Below are 24612 nucleotides of genomic sequence, written 5' to 3'. Positions count from 1 at the left end.
TTTTGTTCCTTTCGGCATGGATTCTCGGTGCCAATGTTTTTCGGTGCCGGTATCTTGTTTTTGTCTCTCGGAGCCGCTTTCTCGGCTCCGAGGTTGCTCCATGGCGGTCCCTCGACCGGAGTCGGGTGTCTTCGCTATGGGCGTGCCCTTTTTCGGCCCCTTCGACGGGTCGCCTGATTTATGGGTCGAGCCATGGCCTGTTGGCAGTGGCGTCCCCTGGGCTTTCGGTTTGTCGATGGATTTACTTTTCGACGTCTTACTCACAGTTTGTTGCTGTTGTTCGACGTCGGAGTCTCCGGATTCTGATTCCGGAACCGAGAATGTTTCCTCTTCGTCGTCGAAACGTTGTTTTGACGACGTGGACGCCATTTGTTGACGCCTGGCTCTTCGGTCCCGGAGTGTTTTTCTGGACCGGAAGGCTCGACAGGCTTCACAGGTATCCTCCTTGTGCTCGGGGGACAAGCACAAGTTACAGACCAAGTGCTGATCTGTATAAGGATACTTACTGTGACATTTTGGGCAGAAACGAAACGGGGTCCGTTCCATCGGCTTCGATGTCGCACGCGGTCGGGCCGACCAGGCCCCGATGGGGGATCGAAACTGCCCCAAAGTCTTCCGATGATCGGTGTCGATGTACCTAACTATCCCCATACCGAACGGAACAATACCGACGCTTTCTTCCGAGATTCTGACTAACTTTCCGAACCGAAACACGGAGCGAAAAGGAATACGTCCGAACCCGACAGCGGAAAAAAACAATCTAAGATGGAGTCGACGCCCATGCGCAATGGAGCCAAAGAGGGAGGAGTCCTTCGGTCCCGTGACCAAAAAGACTTCTTCGAAGAAAAACAACTTGTAATACTCCGAGCCCAACACCAGGCAGCGGACTGTGCCAAACATGTGAATCTGCAGCAACATATGCCATCGAACATTTTGTTACTTTTTTTGTAGAACCAAAAGGACCTTTATTGCAGGTAAGTACAGTTGTAAGTTTGTATCCAGCTTATATATCAAATGCACTTTGTTTGGGTTTTGCAGATAAAACATTTACGAGTAACACTTGTCAATTTCAAAAGTACACAGTGCAATTTCTCATAGTAACCAATACAGTCCTAGGGGAGGAAATGTGTTAGAGTTAACAGGAAAGTACTCTACTTACGATCCCAGTCTTCATGGGTTAGGATGTCCACAGCTCAAAGCTCAAGTTGACCCCAAAAGCGCACCAACAGAAAACACAGGGCCAGCCAGGTGCAGAGGTCAAAGTTGGTGTAAAGAAATGGCTCCCTGTTGCAGTTACCCCCCACTTTTTGCCTGATACTGATGCTGACTTGACTGAGAAGTGTGCTGAGGCCTGCTAACCAGGCCCCAGCACCAGTGTTCTTTCCCTAACCTGTACTTTTGATTCCACAATTGGCACACCCTGGCACCCAGATAAGTCCCTTGTAACTGGTACCTCTGGTACCAAGGGCCCTGATGCCAGGGAAGGTCTCTATGGGCTGCAGCATGTATTATGACACCCTAGAGACCCCTCACCCAGCACAGACACACTGCTTACCAGCTTGTGTGTGCTAGTGAGAACAAAATGAGTAAGTCGACATGGCACTCCCCTCAGGGTGCCATGCCAGCCTCTCACTGCCTATGCAGTATAGGTAAGACACCCCTCTAGCAGGCCTTACAGCCCTAAGGCAGGGTGCACTATACCATAGGTGAGGGTACCAGTGCATGAGCACTGTGCCCCTACAGTGTCTAAGCAAAACCTTAGACATTGTAAGTGCAGGGTAGCCATAAGAGTATATGGTCTGGGAGTCTGTCAAACACGAACTCCACAGCACCATAATGGCTACACTGAAAACTGGGAAGTTTGGTATCAAACTTCTCAGCACAATAAATGCACACTGATGCCAGTGTACATTTTATTGTAAAATACACCACAGAGGGCACCTTAGAGGTGCCCCCTGAAACTTAACCGACTATCTGTGTAGGCTGACTAGTTCCAGCAGCCTGCCACACTAGAGACATGTTGCTGGCCCCATGGGGAGAGTGCCTTTGTCACTCTGAGGCCAGTAACAAAGCCTGCACTGGGTGGAGATGCTAACACCTCCCCCAGGCAGGAGCTGTAACACCTGGCGGTGAGCCTCAAAGGCTCACCCCTTTGTCACAGCACAGCAGGGCACTCCAGCTTAGTGGAGTTGCCCGCCCCCTCCGGCCACGGCACCCACTTTGGGCGGCAAGGCTGGAGGAAACAAAGAAAGTAACAAGGAGGAGTCACTGGCCAGTCAGGACAGCCCCTAAGGTGTCCTGAGCTGAGGTGACTCTAACTTTTAGAAATCCTCCATCTTGCAGATGGAGGATTCCCCCAATAGGGATAGGAATGTGACCCCCCTCCCCTTGGGAGGAGGCACAAAGAGGGTGTACCCACCCTCAGGGCTAGTAGCCATTGGCTACTAACCCCCCAGACCTAAACACGCCCTTAAATTTAGTATTTAAGGGCTACCCTGAACCCTAGAAAATTAGATTCCTGCAACAACAAGAAGAAGGACTGCCTAGCTGAAAACCCCTGCAGAGGAAGACCAGAAGACAACAACTGCCTTGGCTCCAGAAACTCACCGGCCTGTCTCCTGCCTTCCAAAGAACTCTGCTCCAGCGACGCCTTCCAAAGGGACCAGCGACCTCTGAATCCTCTGAGGACTGCCCTGCTTCGACGACGACAAGAAACTCCCGAGGACAGCGGACCTGCTCCAAAAAGACTGCAACTTTATCCAAAGAAGCAGCTTTAAAGAACCCTGCAATCTCCCCGCAAGAAGCGTGAGACTTGCAACACTGCACCCGGCGACCCCGACTCGGCTGGTGGAGAACCAACACCTCAGGGAGGACCCCCGGACTACTCTACGACTGTGAGTACCAAAACCTGTCCCCCCTGAGCCCCCACAGCGCCGCCTGCAGAGGGAATCCCGAGGCTTCCCCTGACCGCGACTCTCTGAAACCTAAGCCCCGACGCCTGGAAAAGACCCTGCACCCGCAGCCCCCAGGACCTGAAGGACCGGACTTTCACTGCAGAAGTGACCCCCAGGAGTCCCTCTCCCTTGCCCAAGTGGAGGTTTCCCCGAGGAAGCCCCCCCTTGCCTGCCTGCAGCGCTGAAGAGATCCCTTGATCTCTCATTGACTTCCATTGCGAACCCGACGCTTGTTCTAACACTACACCCGGCCGCCCCCGCGCCGCTGAGGGTGAAATTTCTGTGTGGGCTTGTGTCCCCCCCGGTGCCCTACAAAACCCCCCTGGTCTGCCCTCCGAAGACGCGGGTACTTACCTGCTGGCAGACTGGAACCGGGGCACCCCCTTCTCTCCATTGAAGTCTATGCGTTTTGGGCACCACTTTGAACTCTGCACCTGACCGGCCCTGAGCTGCTGGTGTGGTAACTTTGGGGTTGCTCTGAACCCCCAACGGTGGGCTACCTTGGACCAAGAACTGAACCCTGTAAGTGTCTTACTTACCTGGTAAAACTAACAAAAACTTACCTCCCCCAGGAACTGTGAAAATTGCACTAAGTGTCCACTTTTAAAGTAGCTATTTGTGAATAACTTGAAAAGTATACATGCAATTGAAATGATTCAAAGTTCCTAATGTACTTACCTGCAATACCTTTCAAACAAGATATTACATGTTAAATTTGAACCTGGTGTTCTTAAAATAAACTAAGAAAAGATATTTTTCTATAACAAAACCTATTGGCTGGATTTGTCTCTGAGTGTGTGTACCTCATTTATTGTCTATGTGTATGTACAACAAATGCTTAACACTACTCCTTGGATAAGCCTACTGCTCGACCACACTACCACAAAATAGAGCATTAGTATTATCTCTTTTTACCACTATTTTACCTCTAAGGGGAACCCTTGGACTCTGTGCATGCTATTCCTTACTTAGAAATAGCACATACAGAGCCAACTTCCTACATTGGTGGATCAGCGGTGGGGTACAAGACTTTGCATTTGCTGGACTACTCAGCCAATACCTGATCACACGACAAATTCCAAAATTGTCATTAGAAATTGATTTTTGCAATTTGAAAAGTTTTCTAAATTCTTAAAAGTCCTGCTAGGGCCTTGTGTTAGTCCCTGTTAGCATTTCTTTTAGAGTTTAAAAGTTTGTTAAAAGTTTGAATTAGATTCTAGAACCAGTTTAGTTTCTTAAAAAGTATTCCAACTTTTAGAAGCATAATGTCTAGTACAGATGTGAATGTGGTGGAACTCGACACCACACCTTACCTCCATCTTAAGATGAGGGAACTAAGGTCACTCTGTAAAATAAAGAAAATAACAATGGGCCCCAGACCTTCCAAACTACAGCTCCAGGAGCTGTTGGCAGAGTTTGCAAAGGCCAACCCCTCCGAGGATGGCAACACAGAGGATGAAGATAGTGACTTGGAGGAAAATTCCCCCCTACCAGTCCTATTTAGGGAGAACAGGGCCTCTCAAGCCCTGACTCCACAAATAATAGTCAGAGATGCTGGTTCCCTCACAGGAGGGGCCAACAACTCTGAAATCACTGAGGATAACTCCAGTGAAGAGGACATCCAGTTAGCCAGGATGGCCAAAAGATTGGCTTTGGAAAGACAGATCCTAGCCATAGAAAGGGAAAGGCAAGAGATGGGCCTAGGACCCATCAATGGTGGCAGCAACATAAATAGGGTCAGAGATTCTCCTGACATGTTGAAAATCCCTAAAGGGATTGTAACTAAATATGAAGATGGTGATGACATCACCAAATGGTTCACAGCTTTTGAGAGGGCTTGTGTAACCAGAAAAGTGAACAAATCTCACTGGGGTGCTCTCCTTTGGGAAATGTTCACAGGAAAGTGTAGGGATAGACTCCTCACTCTCTGGAAAAGATGCAGAATCTTATGACCTCATGAAGGGTACCCTGATTGAGGGCTTTGGATTCTCCACTGAGGAGTATAGAATTAGATTCAGGGGGGCTCAAAAATCCTCGAGCCAGACCTGGGTTGATTATGTTGACTACTCAGTGAAAACACTGGATGGTTGGGTAACTGGAAATGAAGTGTATGACTATGTTGGGCTTTATAATTTGTTTATGAAAGAACACATTTTAAGTAACTGCTTCAATGAAAAGTTGCATCAGTATCTGGTAGACCTAGGTCCAATTTCTCCCCAAGAATTGGGAAAGAAGGCAGACCACTGGGTCAAGACTAGGGTAACCAAAACTTCCACTGGGGGTGACCAAAAGAAAGGGGTTACAAAGCCTCCCCAGGAGAAAGTGGGTGACACTAGAAACAAAGAAAAAGAGTCCCCTGTAGGCCCCCAAAAACCAGACCAGGTGGGTGGGCCCAGAGACACAACCCAAAACAAAGGTGGGTACCAGGGTAAGAGCTGGGATGCCACTAAGGCATGGTGCCATAACTGTAAACAGACAGGGCACCACACCAAGGACACTTCTTGTCCCAAAAACAAACCCCCTAGCAAAATCCCAGGGGTAACCAGTGTAGCCATTGGAGATGACTCCTCAGATGAGGAGGTCTTCATAGCCTTCAACTGGAAAAAGGGCCCAACAGGTGAGTTGGAGATTCCAGAGAGAAGTAGACACTTCCACCACCTACTGGTGAATGGAATCCCAGCCACTGCCCTGAGAGACACTTGTGCCAGTCACACTATTGTGCATGACAGGCTGGTGTTCTCAAACCAGTACATCCCAGGTGAGACTGCCAGAGTAAGAGTTAGCCCAGACAGGGTCACTTGTAGGCCAGTGGCTTTTGTGCCCATAGAAGTGGGTGGGACTTTTAGCTGGAGAAGGGTGGTAGTCAGTACAGACCTCCCCCTTGATTGTCTCATTGGAAATGACTACCCAGAGGTTAGTCAGAGCCCAAGAGAGGAACTGGTCCAGTGCCAGTCCTCTCCCAAGGATTCTGGAGTGCCTACCTCTGCAGTAAATGCAAGTAGGCCCCAGAAGAAAAAGAAAAGGAAACAGAGAAGGAAAGGTGGACAACCTTTAGCCAAGGTTCCAGCAAGCCAAGGAGATTCTGCTCCAGTAGAGGAGAACTCCAAAAGTGGCTCTGATAAAGTCCAACCTGACCCACAAGAAGTCCTGGCTAGTCAGGCAACTGTTAAGCCTGAGTGGGTGGCTCCTCAGCTAACAGAAGAAAGAGTGGAAGAAGGGTGTTTACTACAAGATGTGGTAACCCCCCACTCTAATACAGAAGACAGGCACCCTGAACCCAAAGAAGCCTGTAACTTAGCCCCTTCCCTTGTAGGTGAAGAGCTAAAGGTGTGGTTCTGGGCACTGACAGCTGTCAGTGGCCTCTGCTGGGTGTTAGCCTTTATGGCTGCACTATCCTTGGCATGGTGGTCTGACCCAATGCCAAATAGCAAGTTAGGCCCCCTGACCCTGTTGGTCATGGTGGGGTTACTCCAGCTCTGGGTAACCTCTTTGGGTAAGCTAGGGGTGACCCTGGCTAAGATAAGATTAGCAGAGGTGGATACCTCTAACCCCAAAATAGAGAGAATGGGTGAAGACATAAAAAGCACAGACAAGAGGCAGTTCAGACTAGGTCCTATCACTGTGGAAGTGGGTCAGTTCCCCAGAGGGAATGACCTGAACAGGAGGATGTAAGGCAGAGTAGGCCCTGCAACAAACCAGCCTATTTCCTCTACTCTTCCTCGCCTGACAGACTAGGAAGACTCTCCCAGCTTTGGCTGAGTCTCCTGGCCTGTGGGCTGGGGGGGGCTTGTGTAAAGAAATGGCTCCCTGTTGCAGTTACCACCCACTTTTTGCCTGATACTGATGCTGACTTGACTGAGAAGTGTGCTGGGACCCTGCTAATCAGGCCCCAGCACCAGTGTTCTTTCACCTAAAATGTACCATTGATTCCACAATTGGCACACCCTGGCACCCAGATAAGTCCCTTGTAACTGGTACCTCTGGTACCAAGGGCCCTGATGCCAGGGAAGGTCTCTAAGGGCTGCAGCATGTATTATGCCACCCTAGAGACCCCTCACCCAGCACAGACACACTGCTTACCAGCTTGTGTGTGCTAGTGAGAACAAAATGAGTAAGTCGACATGGCACTCCCCTCAGGGTGCCATGCCAGCCTCTCACTGCCTATGCAGTATAGGTAAGACACCCCTCTAGCAGGCCTTACAGCCCTAAGGCAGGGTGCACTATACCATAGGTGAGGGTACCAGTGCATGAGCACTGTGCCCCTACAGTGTCTAAGCAAAACCTTAGACATTGTAAGTGCAGGGTAGCCATAAGAGTATATGGTATGGGAGTCTGTCAAACACGAACTCCACAGCACCATAATGGCTACACTGAAAACTGGGAAGTTTGGTATCAAACTTCTCAGCACAATAAATGCACACTGATGCCAGTGTACATTTTATTGTAAAATACACCACAGAGGGCACCTTAGAGGTGCCCCCTGAAACTTAACCGACTATCTGTGTAGGCTGACTAGTTCCAGCAGCCTGCCACACTAGAGACATGTTGCTGGCCCCATGGGGAGAGTGCCTTTGTCACTCTGAGGCCAGTAACAAAGCCTGCACTGGGTGGAGATGCTAACACCTCCCCCAGGCAGGAGCTGTAACACCTGGCGGTGAGCCTCAAAGGCTCACCCCTTTGTCACAGCACAGCAGGGCACTCCAGCTTAGTGGAGTTGCCCGCCCCCTCCGGCCATGGCCCCCACTTTGGGCGGCAAGGCTGGAGGAAACAAAGAAAGTAACAAGGAGGAGTCACTGGCCAGTCAGGACAGCCCCTAAGGTGTCCTGAGCTGAGGTGACTCTAACTTTTAGAAATCCTCCATCTTGCAGATGGAGGATTCCCCCAATAGGGATAGGAATGTGACCCCCTCCCCTTGGGAGGAGGCACAAAGAGGGTGTACCCACCCTCAGGGCTAGTAGCCATTGGCTACTAACCCCCCAGACCTAAACACGCCCTTAAATTTAGTATTTAAGGGCTACCCTGAACCCTAGAAAATTAGATTCCTGCAACAACAAGAAGAAGGACTGCCTAGCTGAAAACCCCTGCAGAGGAAGACCAGAAGACAACAACTGCCTTGGCTCCAGAAACTCACCGGCCTGTCTCCTGCCTTCCAAAGAACTCTGCTCCAGCGACGCCTTCCAAAGGGACCAGCGACCTCTGAATCCTCTGAGGACTGCCCTGCTTCGACGACGACAAGAAACTCCCGAGGACAGCGGACCTGCTCCAAAAAGACTGCAACTTTATCCAAAGGAGCAGCTTTAAAGAACCCTGCAATCTCCCCGCAAGAAGCGTGAGACTTGCAGCACTGCACCCGGCGACCCCGACTCGGCTGGTGGAGAACCAACACCTCAGGGAGGACCCCCGGACTACTCTACGACTGTGAGTACCAAAACCTGTCCCCCCTGAGCCCCCACAGCGCCGCCTGCAGAGGGAATCCCGAGGCTTCCCCTGACCGCGACTCTCTGAAACCTAAGTCCCGACGCCTGGAAAAGACCCTGCACCCGCAGCCCCCAGGACCTGAAGGACCGGACTTTCACTGGAGAAGTGACCCCCAGGAGTCCCTCTCCCTTGCCCAAGTGGAGGTTTCCCCGAGGAAGCCCCCCCTTGCCTGCCTGCAGCGCTGAAGAGATCCGTTGATCTCTCATAGACTAACATTGCAAACCCGACGCTTGTTTCTACACTGCACCCGGCTGCCCCCGCGCTGCTGAGGGTGAAATTTCTGTGTGGGCTTGTGTCCCCCCCGGTGCCCTACAAAACCCCCCCTGGTCTGCCCTCCGAAGACGCGGGTACTTACCTGCAAGCAGACCGGAACCGGGGCACCCCCTTCTCTCCATTATAGCCTATGCGTTTTGGGCACCCTTTTGAACTCTGCACCTGACCGGCCCTGAGCTGCTGGTGTGGTGACTTTGGGGTTGCTCTGAACCCCCAACGGCGGGCTACCTTGGACCAAGAACTGAACCCTGTAAGTGTCTTACTTACCTGGTAAAACTAACAAAAACTTACCTCCCCCAGGAACTGTGAAAATTGCACTAAGTGTCCACTTTTAAAGTAGCTATTTGAGAATAACTTGAAAAGTATACATGCAATTGAAATGATTCAAAGTTCCTAATGTACTTACCTGCAATACCTTTCAAACAAGATATTACATGTTAAATTTGAACCTGTGGTTCTTAAAATAAACTAAGAAAAGATATTTTTCTATAACAAAACCTATTGGCTGGATTTGTCTCTGAGTGTGTGTACCTCATTTATTGTCTATGTGTATGTACAACAAATGCTTAACACTACTCCTTGGATAAGCCTACTGCTCGACCACACTACCACAAAATAGAGCATTAGTATTATCTCTTTTTACCACTATTTTACCTCTAAGGGGAACCCTTGGACTCTGTGCATGCTATTCCTTACTTTGAAATAGCACATACAGAGCCAACTTCCTACAGTTGGTGTCAGGTTTTAAATAGAATCCTAGGAGGACTGGATGCACTCGGAAGAAAACAGGTTGCAGGTAAGTACCCGTGACTTCAGGGCACAGATCTTGAGCACTGAGGGGAGGGGCCCACAGGTGAGAACCGAACACAGTCAAGCAGCACAGGGCAGCTAGGTGCAGGGTGCAAACACAGCGTTGGACGCCCAATGATTTTCAATGAGGCTGCAGGTTGGGTCCAGGGGGTTGGTTGCAGAAAACCAAAGGCTGGACAAGTAGGAGAGGCGCCTGCTGGATGTTGCTGGACCATCGTTCGGATTCCCCAAGGCCAGAGGGATGTGGGTGCAGGGGTACCTTTGGGATTCAGGAATATTTGTCTGATCCGGTCACGGTCAGGGGGTCCTCCAGATTTAGGCTGCAGGTGTCATCGTGTTGGCCAGGAGAGGTCAACCGAAGGTGGACTCGAGGTAGGGATCGCCTGGGGACTTTCTCTGGACCGGTGGGCCACCTGGACAAGGACCATGGGCGTCAGGTGCAGAGTAGTCAGGGTTTGCGGATACGGGCCGGTTCTGGAGTCCTCCATGGATGTTTCTTGTGGACAGGGCTGCTGTCCTTTGGAGTTCTTGGTCCTCTGCTGGGCAGACAATCCTCTGGGGGCTTGCAGAGGTCGCTGGTCCTGCGGATGCATCACCTTTTTTTTTTCAGGAGTCTTGAAGCTGCAAACAGGCCGGTAGGACTGGTGCCAAGTCAGTTGTCGGCTGCAGTCTTCACTGCTGGGATAGGATCTTCAGTCCTTCTTCTTGAGGTGGCAGGGATCTGAAGAGCAAGGTTTGGGTTCCCCCTAAATACTAGACTTAAGGGTGTTACAGGGGTCAGAGGGCAATGGCTACTGTCCGCGGGTAGCTACATCCTTCCTGTGCCCACTACCTTTGGGAAGGAGGGCACATCCCTATCTCTACTGATCCCCATCCTCCAAAACAAGGAGGAGGATTCTACAAGGAGGGGGTCACTCCTCCTTGTTTTTCATAATTTTCCCACCGGACCTGCCTCCAAAAGTGGGGCTTGGTCCAGGGGGAGGGCATCTCCACTAGCTGAAGTGCCCAGGGGCACTGTAACAGGAGGCCTGAGCCTTTGAGGCTTACCACCAAGTGTTGCATTTCCTGCAGCACCTCCACCCAAAGCAGGCTTGTTCCCGACCCCAGAGAGCACAAAGATTCTCACCACATAGGGTCAGAAACCTGACTGTTAGTGGCAGGTTGGCACAGACTGGTCAGCCTTACACTAAAGGCTGGGTGAAATACAGGGAGCATCTTTAAGATGCCCTCTGGGCGCATTTTGCAATAAATCCAACACTGGCATCAGTGTGGGTTTATTTTGCTCATAAGTACGATACCAAACTTCCCAGCCTTCAATGGAGCTGTGGAGTTCGTAATGACAAGCTCCCTGCCCATACACTTAATATAGTCACACTGTCCTTACAATGTCTAAGAATAGACTTAGACACTGTAGGGGCATATTGCTCATGCAGCTATGCCCTCACCTGTGGTATAGTGCACCCTGCCTTAGGGCTGTATGCCTGCTAGAGGGGCGACTTACCTATGCCACAAGCAGTATTTGGTGTGCATGGGATCCTGAGGAGGGTGCCATGTCGACTTTGCCTTTTTCTCCCCACCAACACATACAATCTGCCATGGCAGTGCGCATGTGTTAGGTGAGGGGTCCCTTAGGGTGGCACAACATATGCTGCAGCCCTTAGGGACCTTCCCTGGTCAGAGGGCCCTTGGTACCACTGGTACCTTTTACAAGGGACTTATCTGTGTGCCAGGGGTGTGCCAATTGTGGAAACAATGGTACATTTTAAGTGAAAGAACACTGGTGCTGGGGCCTGGTTAGCAGGGTCCCAGCACACTTCTCAGTCAAGTCAGCATCAGTATCAGGCAAAAAGTGGGGGGTAACTGCAACAGGGAGCCATTTTCCTACAGTGAGGAATCTGCAGTTAGAAGTATTCATCAGGAAGTAATGTTTGGATAAAGTACGAACTGAAGCATAGTAACTGAACTCAAGCGCAGCCGAGGAAGAAACACATTGCACAAGTAGGACGGAATTACATGCAAAACATCCTTCCCTAGCACTGGTGCAGCATGAACAGCAATGAACGGTACTGGTTTCAAGAGGTACAGATGGTGGTAAAGGAAGATCTGCCAGCAGTAACCCGACTGGAGGCCTCCATGAATTCCTTGAGCATGAATGTGCAGCAGAGGGTGCCAGTATTGTGCCAAAGATGTAGAGCACAACCTCCTTAAATGCCACAATCTGTTGTGGCATCATGAACAGGCCCAGAAATTCGCTCCGCAGCAGGGCACAGAAAGTAAGCCCGCCAGCACACTGATGTCCTCACTACTTCTCACCTGGAAAGTGGCCAGGCTGGGACAAGACCCACTTAGAGACTTCAGGTGTTTTTTTTTTCTTACCCAAAGTCTTTGAACGTGATGACGACGTCTTGCAGGACCAGCTCGAGAGAGGGAATGAGTCTGTCTCTTTGACCTCGAGTGGGATCAGCTTTAAGCGACTTCCTTCGGTGCTCTGCTGTGCAGCAGTCCCGGAGATTGTCTGTGGGTGCATTGGGGCACGCTCCTTGTACGACTTAGATTCGTGGCCCGGCCCGAAACACCAGAGGCACATTTGGAGGGGGGGGTGGGGGGGGGGGGGATGGGGGAGTCGATCACAGACATTTATTGGGTCCATTCAAGGCTTAGACCCTGTAGTTCTAGGAAGGGATATAATCCCTTGCTCACTGGTAAAACATTTATAGAAAAAGCTTGTCGACTGACGGAAGTAAGTTAGAGCTTGATTTGGATCTGTGCACTAAGAAAGTAATGGCTCCTGCCGTCACCTACAGGGCGGGGTGGAGTCGCAGAGGAGCCCCATGGCGCTACATACTAGTGCACACAGGATATGTTGAAAAATCTTCAGATCCAGTGTAAAGAAATGGCTCCCTGTTGCAGTTACCCCCCACTTTTTGCCTGATACTGATGCTGACTTGACTGAGAAGTGTGCTGGGACCCTGCTAACCAGGCCCCAGCACCAGTGTTCTTTCACCTAAAATGTACTTTTGATTCCACAATTGGCACACTCTGGCATCCAGGTAAGTCCCTTGTAACTGGTACCCCTGGTACCAAGGGCCCTGATGCCAGGGAAGGTCTCTAAGGGCTGCAGCATATCTTATGCCACCCTGGAGACCCCTCACTCAGCACAGACACACTGCTTACCAGCTTGTGTGTGCTAGTGAGAACAAAACGAGTAAGTCGACATGGCACTCCCCTCAGGGTGCCATGCCAGCCTCTCACTGCCTATGCAGGTATAGATAAGTCACCCCTCTAGTAGGCCTTACAGCCCTAAGGCAGGGTGCACTATGCCATAGGTGAGGGCACCAGTGCATGAGCACTGTGCCCCTACAGTGTCTAAGCAATACCTTAGACATTGTAAGTGCAGGGTAGCCATAAGAGTATATGGTCTGGGAGTCTGTTTTACACAAACTCCACAGCACCATAATGGCTACACTGAAAACTGGGAAGTTTGGTATCAAACTTCTCAGCACAATAAATGCACACTGATGCCAGTGTACATTTTATTGTAAAATACACCCCAGAGGGCACCTTAGAGGTGCCCCCTGAAACCTTAACCAACTATCTGTGTAGGCTGACTGGTTCCACCAGCCTGCCACACTAGAGACATGTTGCTGGCCCCATGGGGAGAGTGCCTTTGTCACTCTGAGGCCAGTAACAAAGCCTGCACTGGGTGGAGATGCTAACACCTCCCCCAGGCAGGAGCTGTCACACCTGTCGGTGAGCCTCAAAGGCTCACCCCTTTGTGCCAGCACCGCAGGACACTCCAGCTAGTGGAGTTGCCCGCCCCCTCCGGCCCCCACTTTTCGCGGCAAGGCCGGAGAAAATAATGAGAAAAACAAGGAGGAGTCACTGGCCAGTCAGGACAGCCCCTAAGGTGTCCTGAGCTGAAGTGACTCCAACTTTTAGAAATCCTCCATCTTGCAGATGGAGGATTCCCCCAAAAGGATTAGGGATGTGACCCCCTCCCCTTGGGAGGAGGGGCAAAGAGGGTGTACCCACCCTCAGGGCTACTAACCCCCCAGACCTAAACACGCCCTTAAATTTAGTATTTAAGGGCTCCCCTGAACCTAAGAATTTAGATTCCTGCAACTTACCTGAAGAAGACTGCTGAGCTGAAAACCCCTGCAGAAGAAGAAAGAAGACACCAACTCCTTTGGCCCCAGTCCTACCGGCCTGTCTCTTGCCTTCCAAAGAAACCTGCTCCAGCGACACTTTCCAAGGGACCAGCGACCTCTGAATCCTCTGAGGACTGCCCGACTTCGAGAAAGACAAGAAACTCCCGAGGACAGCGGCCCTGCTCCAAAAGAACTGCAACTTTGTTTCAAGTAGCAGATTTAAAGACCCCTGCAACTCCCCGCAAGAAGCGTGAGACTTGCAACACTGCACCCGGCGACCCCGACTCGACTGGTGGAGAAACAACGCTTCAGGGAGGACCCTCCGGCGACTCTACGACTGTGAGTAACCAAAGTTGTCCCCCCTGAGCCCCCACAGCGACGCCTGCAGAGGGAATCCCCAGGCTCCCCCTGACCGCGACTGTCTGAAGTCCATTTCCCGATGGCTGGAAAAGACCCTGCACCCGCAGCCCCCAGCACCTAAAGGAACGGAACTCCTGTGTAGGAGCGACCCCCAGGAGGCCCTCTCCCTTGCCCAGGTGGTGGCTACCCCGAGGAGCCCCCCCCTGGCCTGCCTGCGACGCTGAAGAGATCCCTTGATCTCTCATTGAACCTCAGTGAAAACCCGACGCGTGTTTGCACACTGCACCCGGCCGCCCCCGCGCTGCTGAGGGTGTACTTTTTGTGCTGACTTGTGTCCCCCCCGGTGCCCTACAAAACCCCCCTGGTCTGCCCTCCGAAGACGCAGGTACTTACCTGCTGGCAGACTGGAACCGGGGCACCCCCTTCTCTCCATTGAAGCCTATGTGTTTTGGGCACCTCTTTGACCTTTGCACCTGACCGGCCCTGAGGTGCTGGTGTGATAACTTTGGGGTTGCTCTGAACCCCCAACGGTGGGCTACCTTGGACCCAAACCTGAGACTTGTAAGTGATTTACTTACCTGACCAAACTAACAAAAACTTACCTCCCCCAGGAACTGTGAAAATTGCACTAAGTGTCCACTTTTAAAACAGCTTATTGTGTTTTATGTAAAAAGTATACATGCTAATGAAATGATTCAAGGTTCCTAAAGTACTTACCTGCAATACCTTTCAAATGAGATATTACATGTAGAATTTGAACCTGTGGTTCTTAAAATAAACTAAGAAAATATATTTTTCTATAACAAAACTTATTGGCTGGATTTGTCTCTGAGTGTGTGTTCCTCATTTATTGCCTGTGTGTATGTACAACAAATGCTTAACACTACTCCTTTGATAAGCCTACTGCTCGACCAACCTACCACAAAATAGAGCATTAGTATTATCTCTTTTTGCCACTATCTTACCTCTAAGGGGAACACTTAGACTCTGTGCATACTATTCCTTACTTTGAAATAGTGCATACAGAGCCAACTTCCTACATCCAGTCAGGCACAAGAGGGGTATTGTAAAGGTAAGGACTGCGCAGTTAGACGTCTCCAGCGGAGTGACTATGTTAAAAAGTGGGCCAAGACACACATTTTATAGGTTTTTTGCTATCCATGACAGAATACTGCACACAGAAAACGCAGTGTCAGAGAACAAGGATAAGTAACATTTTTTGGGGGGGTTTAGACACTTCACCCGTCATGAAAGCAGCAGGTTAATGACCTACCTTTGCTGGCATACGGGTAGCTAGCACTGAAAGACATCGAACACAAGAAGCCACAAAATCCATTGGAGGGTTGATCACTGTTGTTAACCTGAATGTAAAACAGCAACAGAAGCATGTTATTTCTCGACATAAACCACAGCTTTAATACAACAAGAGAGGAGACGATGATGGGTGATATTAGCGAGTGAAGTGGAAGGTGTGAAGACTCTCCTCCTTAAAAAACAAAAGGAGGAGCCACAGAAGATAAAGGACTTATTTAAAAGCTTGGGAACAAATAAAGAACCTGCAGACCAATTACTTCTAACTGCACATTTAAAACTGAATACAAAAAGTGATTTATTAAAAAGTACAGAGAAATGTTGCGGCTAACAAGAAAGTCCACCGGAAATACCAAGACCTAAGGCAGAAGGTTGAGTTTTTACTGCTCCATTTGTGGACTGACTTTACTTAGGCAGGTAGACTCGGGTGCTAAACCCACCCTTTTAACCTTTACCCGCATGTTAAGTTTTACTGTTGTCTTTACCCTCACGTCAATATTATCACTGCTATTTTATGCTTGGGGAAGATACCCAGGAGTACCACCTCCAGCAAATTATATATAATTTCCAAAGTTTAATTTTATTTCTATAAACATTTTATGTAGCGGACACATCTGTTCTCATTCGTCCTATAAAACACAAACAATGTCATTGAATTACCTACTTTAATAGGTTTAAACCACAGGTACTATGGAATGAGCAAAAGCATTCACTGACATGTTACCATCTACTTCCATGTTTGGGTAGAGCAGCCATCGCATCACAGGGGGCTCCGCTTCATGTTCTGTTAAGTTACGTTATATTGATTTGTATAGCACACTCATCACCGGAGAGGACAGCGGGGAGGTGTCGAAGGTGCTTACTGGAAGAGCCAGGGCTTCCGCTTCTTCTGGAGAAGAAGTGAGGAGGAGGTTCTGGTGCAACGAGGGAGGTTGTTTCTTGTCTTGAGTGCCATGCAGGAGGATGAGCAACGTCCACTTTCGCTTTGACGGATGCAGGGAATGTGTGAGATTGAGGTACAGTGTAGGTATCTGGTAGGTTGGCGAAAGTGTATGCCGCTGTTCAGGTATTCTGGTGTTGTATTGCGTAGGGCTTTGTATGTGGATGTTTGTGTTTTGTATGTGTGAGAAATTTGAATTGGCTGTCCTTGTGAATGGGGAACCACTGAAGCTTCTGGACGTGCGGTGTGATGTGGGTGCTCCGTGGAAGGTCGAGTACGAGTCTTGCAGCTGTGTTCTGGATCGGTTGGACTCTGTCTAGGAACTGTTTGGAAATTCCAGCAAAGAAAGTGTTGTCATAGTCCTGCCAGTTGGTGATGAGTGCTTGTGTGATGGTACTTCTGGTGTTCTGAGGCAACCATTTGAAGATCTTTCATAGTATGTATAGGAAGCAGGAGGTGCACACTGTGTTTACTTGAGCCGTCAGGTTGAGCTTGTTATCTAGGATAAACCTTAGATTTCTTGCGTGGTTTGTGGGTGTGGTTGTTGGTAGTAGCTCCGATGGTCACCAGGTGGAGTCCGGTGGGGAGATCTTCTTGCCAAAGACCAGTACTTGTAAGAGTTGAATGGCAGGCAATTGGTTCGCATCCAGTCTGCTACCATCGTCATGCAGTTGGTGAAGCTGGTTATCTTGCCCATCAGGCAGAGGATGAGTTGGGTGTCATCTGAATAGGAGATGATGGTGATGTATTGCGATGGGAAAATGTTGCAGAGCGGTGTCATGTATGTGTTGATAAGGGTGAGGCTGAGGCATGATCCCTGTGAGACTCTGCATATCAATCTCTTGTTCTCTGATGTGAAGGGTGACAGCCTGACGCTTTGGGTTCTTTATAACACATTCAAAGGCACTTCAAACACAACCACAGTGGTAATGAACTAAGAATATTTCAGACACTACCACCACAGACTGCAGAGCCCAATGCTTTCTATAAGAGATCATACTGTGGTCCAGGATGTACTCAATATGTCAACACAAAGGACAGGGAGACAGAATTACAGAGACACAAAGGACAAGAGATTGCAACTATGAGAAAAATAAAGAAAATGGGAAATATGTAACAAAGGAGTGAGCAAAAGTAACAAACATACAGCAGACATGGCACAAAAGGCATTATCTAAGGGTGTGAGCGCACAAGGCGAGCACAGTCAATTCTCACCGCTGCAGCAGCATGTAAATCCTGGATGTAATTGGAAGGAGACAATCCGCAGTGGTCAGGTCTGTGCTGATGACTTTGTGCACCAAGTCGAGGATGGGTTTCACCCTCTGGCAGTGCTGGATCACATCTACAAAGATAAATCTGTGATTTACAGGTTGCTTCAGAGAACGGACTTCACAATTAACCTTGCATCCCTAAATGCTGCAGAGACTATGCTACAAGAGCAGCCCTGCAAGACTACCTGTTGGAAAAATCGCACCCCTCAGCAGAACCACACATCACCACCTGCTTGACCTTGCATATATTAAAAAGAGAATCACACAACACTGCCTGCTGCACAGAACCCCACATCAGTCTTTTGCACACAATGTACCCTGCATCAGAGCCTACTGTACAGCACCTCTACCTGCTGTAGGAAGAAGCTTCTGCAGCAACTGCTGGTTTATCTAGTATCGCATCGTAGTCTGCCATAGGGACTACACGTCATAGCACAATAAATAACCAACACCATTGTCCAGCTCTGTGCTGCAACTTAGTGCCACGCCATAAACATGCATCACTGACTGCTGCACACAGTATATACATGCAATGAGCAAACTACACAACATCCTGTGCTCAGTGTACATCAAGGTATAATGCTGCTACGATGTTGCACCATGCATCCCGCAGAGTATGTATCACTCCCTGCTGCTCCCAATATGCCCAGTTATTCAGGATTTTATTAAGCCCCCTTTACCCAACAGGGTCTCCTGGAACCGGAGTCCTGGAACTGGAGTCAGGAAGGATCATAACACCACTAGGCATAAAACATGGCCGTAAGCTGTTTATGAAGAACATTGCTCTGGAAGCTGAAGGATGAAGGGCAGTGGTTCCCAACCGTTTGTCTGGGGACCTCTAGGGGTTCACGCACCCTCCTTAAGGGGTCCGTGACAGCTTAGAAAATTAAATAATATTAACAGATGAGTATGTGTATAAAGTGGCTAAATGTACAATTAACAATTTTAAACTTACCGTAAATGTCAAGGAAAGTGAGATTGGAGGCTAAATATTAAATTAGTTTCCTCAGATTGATTAGTGGAAGTAGTGCGGGTGCATCACACAGAATATAGGATGGAAGATGTGTATAATTGAATTTAGAGAAGCTCTAGCTTTCTTATTAAAATGATTTTTTGTTATTTATATTTGTTTGCAAATTAAATAAAATGTGTTATATTTTGTCTATGTGTTTGAGGGCGGGTCTCCTGCTTCCCCTTCCAGTAATGATTTGTTTTTTTTTGTTTTTTGGGGGACGGGGGAGGTGGTGGTTTAGGGTGGTGTCCCCAGAGTCCAATAATGATTCAGTGGGGGTCTCCAGGTTCCAGTAATGATAAAGTGGGGTCCACAGAAGTCAAAAGGTTCACAACCACTGATGTAGGGAGATCATTCCAGACTTTATGAGTAATGTTGACAAATGAGCAGACATCAACACGAGGTCTACAAATCCTAGGGGCCCTTACAAGAGAAGCAAATAGGAATGTAGGCCAAGTAGAGAAGCGTACATGAAAAGTGAGGAAGAAACTAAAAAGGGACTGGTGCCAAGGTAGATACATAGGTCTATGAAGGCAATACTTTTCTGGAACGAAAGTCAATGCAACTACACAAGAAAGGGTGAAATTAAGAGTAAGGATAAAGAGTGCATCAGCCCCCTGGACTGCTCGGAGCAGTGGCAAGAGGTAGGTATAAAGGCCAAAATGAGAGTCAATAATGACCTCAACCATCATCTTACTTCCAGCCAGTGAAGGTGCAGGGACAAACCTGGTTTATTTTTATGAATAGAATGCAAAAAAAGAAAAATGATCAAGGAGTCTGAGGGCTACATCACTAAACAAAAAATGGAACAAGGGCATCCTAAGAGACACTGCACCAAAGAGGGCGACGAGATGAGTGAAAAGTAACTACTGTCACCGCTGGAGAATGGTCCTGTAAACTGGAATCAAACTCAACTAGTGCACTACCTGATACAAGTTAAAGTTTAGGACATGTCCAAAATAAAAATATCATGCTACCATCAACATCCAGCACTGCAAAGAGACCACTCTATACTGAAATCTAAACAGTCTCTGGACCATGATTAGACCGCAAGCTAGCTTGAGATGAATGAAAACAGCTAGAGAGTTTGAGAAAAGAGAAAAATAATGACACTTCACATACTTCTGTGGGTCTTGGCTAGAAGAGGAGGCAGAGAGATAAACAAATAGTTGATGAGAAGGTGCTTTTCTAGAAGAGGACAAGCCTAGCCTCTAGTTAGAGGAAGAACAATATCAGATGACAAAGATCTATTCACAGTATGACAGTCTCTACCAATGACCTTCACAGCACAGAACAAGGTCAAATATCTCTGGGCCTGTGTACAGTTCGGTCCATCATCTCTGTCTTCAGATCAAACTGGTCCAGTACCTGCTGCCCATAGCACTGTCAGGTGGCACCTACTCCCTCAACATCCACAGCCTGCAGCAGAGAGCCAGGACTGGCACCTACTCCCTCAACATCCACAGCCTGCAGAGAGCCAGGTCTGGCACCTACTCCCTCAACATCCACAGCCTGCAGCAGAGAGTCAGCTCAACATCCACAGCCTGCAGCAGAGAGCCAGCTCAGGCACCTCCTCCCTCAACAACCACAGCCTGCAGCAGAGAGCCAGGTCTAGCACCTACTCCCTCAACATCCACAGCCTGCAGCAGAGAGCCAAGTCTGGCACCTACTCCCTCAACATCCACAGTCTGCAGCAGAGCCAGGTCTAGCACCTACTCCCTCAACATCCACAGCCTGCAGCAGAGAGCCAAGTCTGGCACCTACTCCCTCAACATCCACAGTCTGCAGCAGAGCCAGGTCTAGCACCTACTCCCTCAACATCCACAGCCTGCAGCACAGAGCCAGGTCTAGCACCTACTCCCTCAACATCCACAGCCTGCAGCAGAGAGCAAGGTCTAGCACCTACTCCCTCAACATCCACAGCCTGCAGCAGAGAGCCAGGTCTGGCACCTACTCCCTCAACATCCACAGCCTGCAGCAGAGAGTCAGCTCAACAACCACAGCCTGCAGCAGAGAGCCAGGACTGGCAACTACTCTCTCAACATCCACAGCCTGCAGGTGAGAGCCAGGTCTAGCACCTACTCCCTCAACATCCACAGCCTGCAGCAGAGAGCCAGGTCTGGCACCTACTCCCTCAACATCCACAGCCTGCAGCAGAGAGTCAGCTCAACAACCACAGCCTGCAGCAAAGAGCCAGGACTGGCAACTACTCCCTCAACATCCACAGCCTGCAGCAGAGAGCCAGGTCTGGCACCTACTCCCTCAATATCCACAGCCTGCAGCAGAGAGCCAGGTCTGGCACCTACACCCTCAACATCCACAACCTGCAGCAGAGAGCCAGGTCTGGCACCTCCTCCCTCAAGATCCACAGCCTGCAGCACAGAGCCAGGTCTGGCACCTCCTCCCTCAAGATCCACAGCCTGCAGCACAGAGCCAGGTGTAGCTACTACTCCCTCAACATCCACAGCCTGCAGCACAGAGCCAGGTGTAGCTACTACTCCCTCAACATCCACAGCCTGCAGCAGAGACCCAGGTCTGGCACCTACTCCCTCAACATCCACAGTCTGCAGCAGAGCCAGGTCTAGCAACTACTCCCTCAACATCCACAGTCTGCAGAGAGCCAGGTCTAGCACCTACTCCCTCAACATACACAGCCTGCAGCAGAGAGCCAGGTCTAGCACCTACTCCCTCAACATCCACAGCCTGCAGCAGAGAGCCAGGTCTGGCACCTACTCCCTCAACACCCACAGCCTGCAGCAAAGAGCCAGGCCTGGCACCTACTCCCTCAACATCCACAGCTTGCAGCAGAGAGCCAGGTCTAGCACCTACTCCCTCAACATCCACAGCCTGCAGCAGAGAGCCAGGTCTAGCACCTACTCCCTCAACATCCACAGCCTGCAGCAGAGAGCCAGGTCTAGCACCTACTCCCTCAACATCCACAGCCTGCATAGAGCCAGGTCTGGCACCTCCTCCCTCAACATCCATAGCCTGCAGCACAGAGCCAGGTCTGGCACCTACTCCCTCAACAGCAACAGCATGCAGCAGAGAGCCAGGTCTAGCACCTACTCCCTCAACATCGGCTGCCTGCAGCAGAGAGCCAGGTTTAGCATCTACTCCCTCAACAGCCACAGCCTGCAGAGAGCCAGGTCTGGCACCTCCTCCCTCAAGATCCATAGCCTGCAGCACAGAGCCAGGTCTGGCACCTACTCCCTCAACATCCACAGCATGCAGCAGAGATCCATGTCTAGCACCTACTCCCTCAACATCCACAGCCTGCAGCAGAGAGCCAGGTCTAGCACCTACTCCCTCAACATCCACAGCTTGCAGCAGAGAGCCAGGTCTAGCACCTACTCCCTCAACATCCAAAGCCTGCAGAGAGCCAGGTCTAGCACCTACTCCCTCAACATCCACAGCCTGCAGCAGAGAGCCAGGTCTAGCACCTACTCCCTCAACATCCGCAGCCTGCAGCAGAGAGCCAGGTCTAGCACCTACTCCCTCAACATCCGCAGCCTGCAGCAGAGAGCCAGGTCTAGCATCTACTCCCTCAACATCCGCAGCCTGCAGCAGAGAGCCAGGTCTGGCACCTACTCCCTCAACATCCGCAGCCTGCAGCAGAGAGCCAGGTCTAGCACCTACTCCCTCAACATCCACAGCCTGCAGCAGAGAGCCAGGTCTGGCACCTACTCCCTCAACATCCGCAGCCGAGAGCCAGGTCTAGCATCAACATCCGCAGCCTGCAGCAGAGAGCCAGGTCTGGCACCTACTCCCTCAACATCCGCAGCCTGCAGCAGAGAGCCAGGTCTAGCACCTACTCCCTCAACATCCGCAGCCTGCAGCAGAGAGCCAGGTCTAGCACCTACTCCCTCAACATCCGCAGCCTGCAGCAGAGAGCCAGGTCTAGCATCTACTCCCTCAACATCCGCAGCCTGCAGCAGAGAGCCAGGTCTAGCACCTACTCCCTCAACATCCGCAGCCTGCAGCAGAGAGCCAGGTCTAGCACCTACTCCCTCAACATCCACAGCCTGCAGCAGAGAGCCAGGTCTGGCACCTACTCCCTCAACATCCACAGCCTGCAGCAGAGAGCCAGGTCTAGCATCTACTCCCTCAACATCCACAGCCTGCAGCAGAGAGCCAGGTCTGGCCCCTACTCCCTCAACATCCACAGCCTGCAGCAGAGAGCCAGGTCTGGCACCTCCTCCCTCAAGATCCACAGCCTGCAGCAGAGGCAGGTCTAGCACCTACTCCCTCAACATCCACAGTCTGCAGAGAGCCAGGTCTAGCACCTACTCCTTCAACATCCACAGCATGCAGCAGAGAGCCAGGTCTAGCACCTACTCCCTCAACATCCACAGCCTGCAGCAGACAGCCAGGTCTGGCACCTACTCCCTCAACATCCACAGCCTGCAGCAGACAGCCAGGTCTGGCACCTACTCCCTCAACATCCACAGCCTGCAGCAGAGAGCCAGGTCTAGCACGTACTCCCTCAACATCCACAGCCTGCAGCAGAGAGCCAGGTCTGGCACCTACTCCCTCAACATCCACAGCATGCAGCAGAGAGCCAGGTCTAGCACCTACTCCCTCAACATCGGCAGCCTGCAGCAGAGAGCCAGGTCTAGCATCTACTCCCTCAACAGCCACAGCCTGCAGAGAGCCAGGTCTGGCACCTCCTCCCTCAAGATCCATAGCCTGCAGCACAGAGCCAGGTCTGGCACCTACTCCCTCAACATCCACAGCATGCAGCAGAGATCCATGTCTAGCACCTACTCCCTCAACATCCACAGCCTGCAGCAGAGAGCCAGGTCTAGCACCTACTCCCTCAACATCCAAAGCCTGCAGAGAGCCAGGTCTAGCACCTACTCCCTCAACATCCACAGCCTGCAGCAGAGAGCCAGGTCTAGCACCTACTCCCTCAACATCCGCAGCCTGCAGCAGAGAGCCAGGTCTAGCATCTACTCCCTCAACATCCACAGCCTGCAGCAGAGAGCCAGCTCTGGCACCTCCTCCCTCAACATCCACAGCCTGCAGCAGAGAGCCAGGTCTAGCCCCTACTCCCTCAACATCCACAGCCTGCAGCAGAGAGCCAGGTCTAGCACCTACTCCCTCAACATCCACAGCCTGCAGCACAGAGCCAGGTCTAGCATCTACTCCCTCAACATCGACAGCCTGCAGCAGAGAGCCAGGTCTGGCACCTACTCCCTCAACATTCACAGCCTGCAGCAGAGAGCCAGGTCTGGCACCTACTCCCTCAACATCCACAGCCTGCAGCAGAGGCAGGTCTAGCACCTACTCCCTCAACATCCACAGTCTGCAGAGAGCCAGGTCTAGCACCTACTCCTTCAACATCCACAGCATGCAGCAGAGAGCCAGGTCTAGCACCTACTCCCTCAACATCCACAGCCTGCAGCAGAGAGCCAGGTCTAGCACCTACTTCCTCAACATCCACAGCCTGCAGCAGAGAGCCAGGTCTAGCACCTACTCCCTCAACATCCACAGCCTGCAGCAGAGAGCCAGGTCTAGCACCTACTCCCTCAACATCCACAGCCTGCAGCACAGAGCCAGGTCTGGCACCTACTCTCTCAACATCCACAGCCTGCAGAGAGCCAGGTCTAGCGCCTACTCCCTCAACATCCACAGCCTGCAGCACAGAGCCAGGTCTGGCACCTACTCACTCAACATCCAAAGCCTGCAGAGAGCCAGGTCTGGCACCTCCTCCCTCAACATCCACAGCCTGCAGAGAGCCAGGCCTAGCGCCTACTCCCTCAACATCCACAGCCTGCAGCAGAGAGCCAGGTCTAGCATCTACTCCCTCAACATCCACAGCCTGCAGCAGAGAGCCAGCTCTGGCACCTCCTCCCTCAACATCCACAGCCTGCAGCAGAGAGCCAGGTCTAGCACCTACTCCCTCAACATCCACAGCCTGCAGCAGAGAGCCAGGTCTAGCACCTACTCCCTCAACATCCACAGAATGCAGCACAGAGCCAGGTCTAGCATCTACTCCCTCAACATCCACAGCCTGCAGCAGAGAGCCAGGTCTGGCACCTCCTCCCTCAAGATA

At 50.8% G+C, this 24612-nt stretch overlaps 1 protein-coding gene across 3 annotated transcripts in view; it reads right to left on the bottom strand.

Annotated features, from left to right (window-relative positions):
• Positions 1-24612, bottom strand: part of NUP188 (nucleoporin 188) — a 642545-nt gene that overhangs the window by 290397 nt on the left and 327536 nt on the right. For all 3 annotated transcript variants that reach the window (XM_069237029.1, XM_069237030.1, XM_069237031.1), the window contains exons 17-18: positions 17490-17616; positions 15297-15384 (exon numbers count right to left, since the gene is read on the bottom strand). In XM_069237029.1, the coding sequence (XP_069093130.1) occupies positions 15297-15384; positions 17490-17616 (215 nt within the window). The remainder of the gene's footprint in view (positions 1-15296; positions 15385-17489; positions 17617-24612) is intronic.

This window comes from Pleurodeles waltl, chromosome 6, assembly GCF_031143425.1.
Source record: "Pleurodeles waltl isolate 20211129_DDA chromosome 6, aPleWal1.hap1.20221129, whole genome shotgun sequence".
NCBI classification, from domain to species: domain Eukaryota; kingdom Metazoa; phylum Chordata; class Amphibia; order Caudata; family Salamandridae; genus Pleurodeles; species Pleurodeles waltl.
The sequence above is the reverse complement of the archived record's forward strand: the minus strand, read 5'-3'. Positions and strand labels throughout refer to the sequence as shown.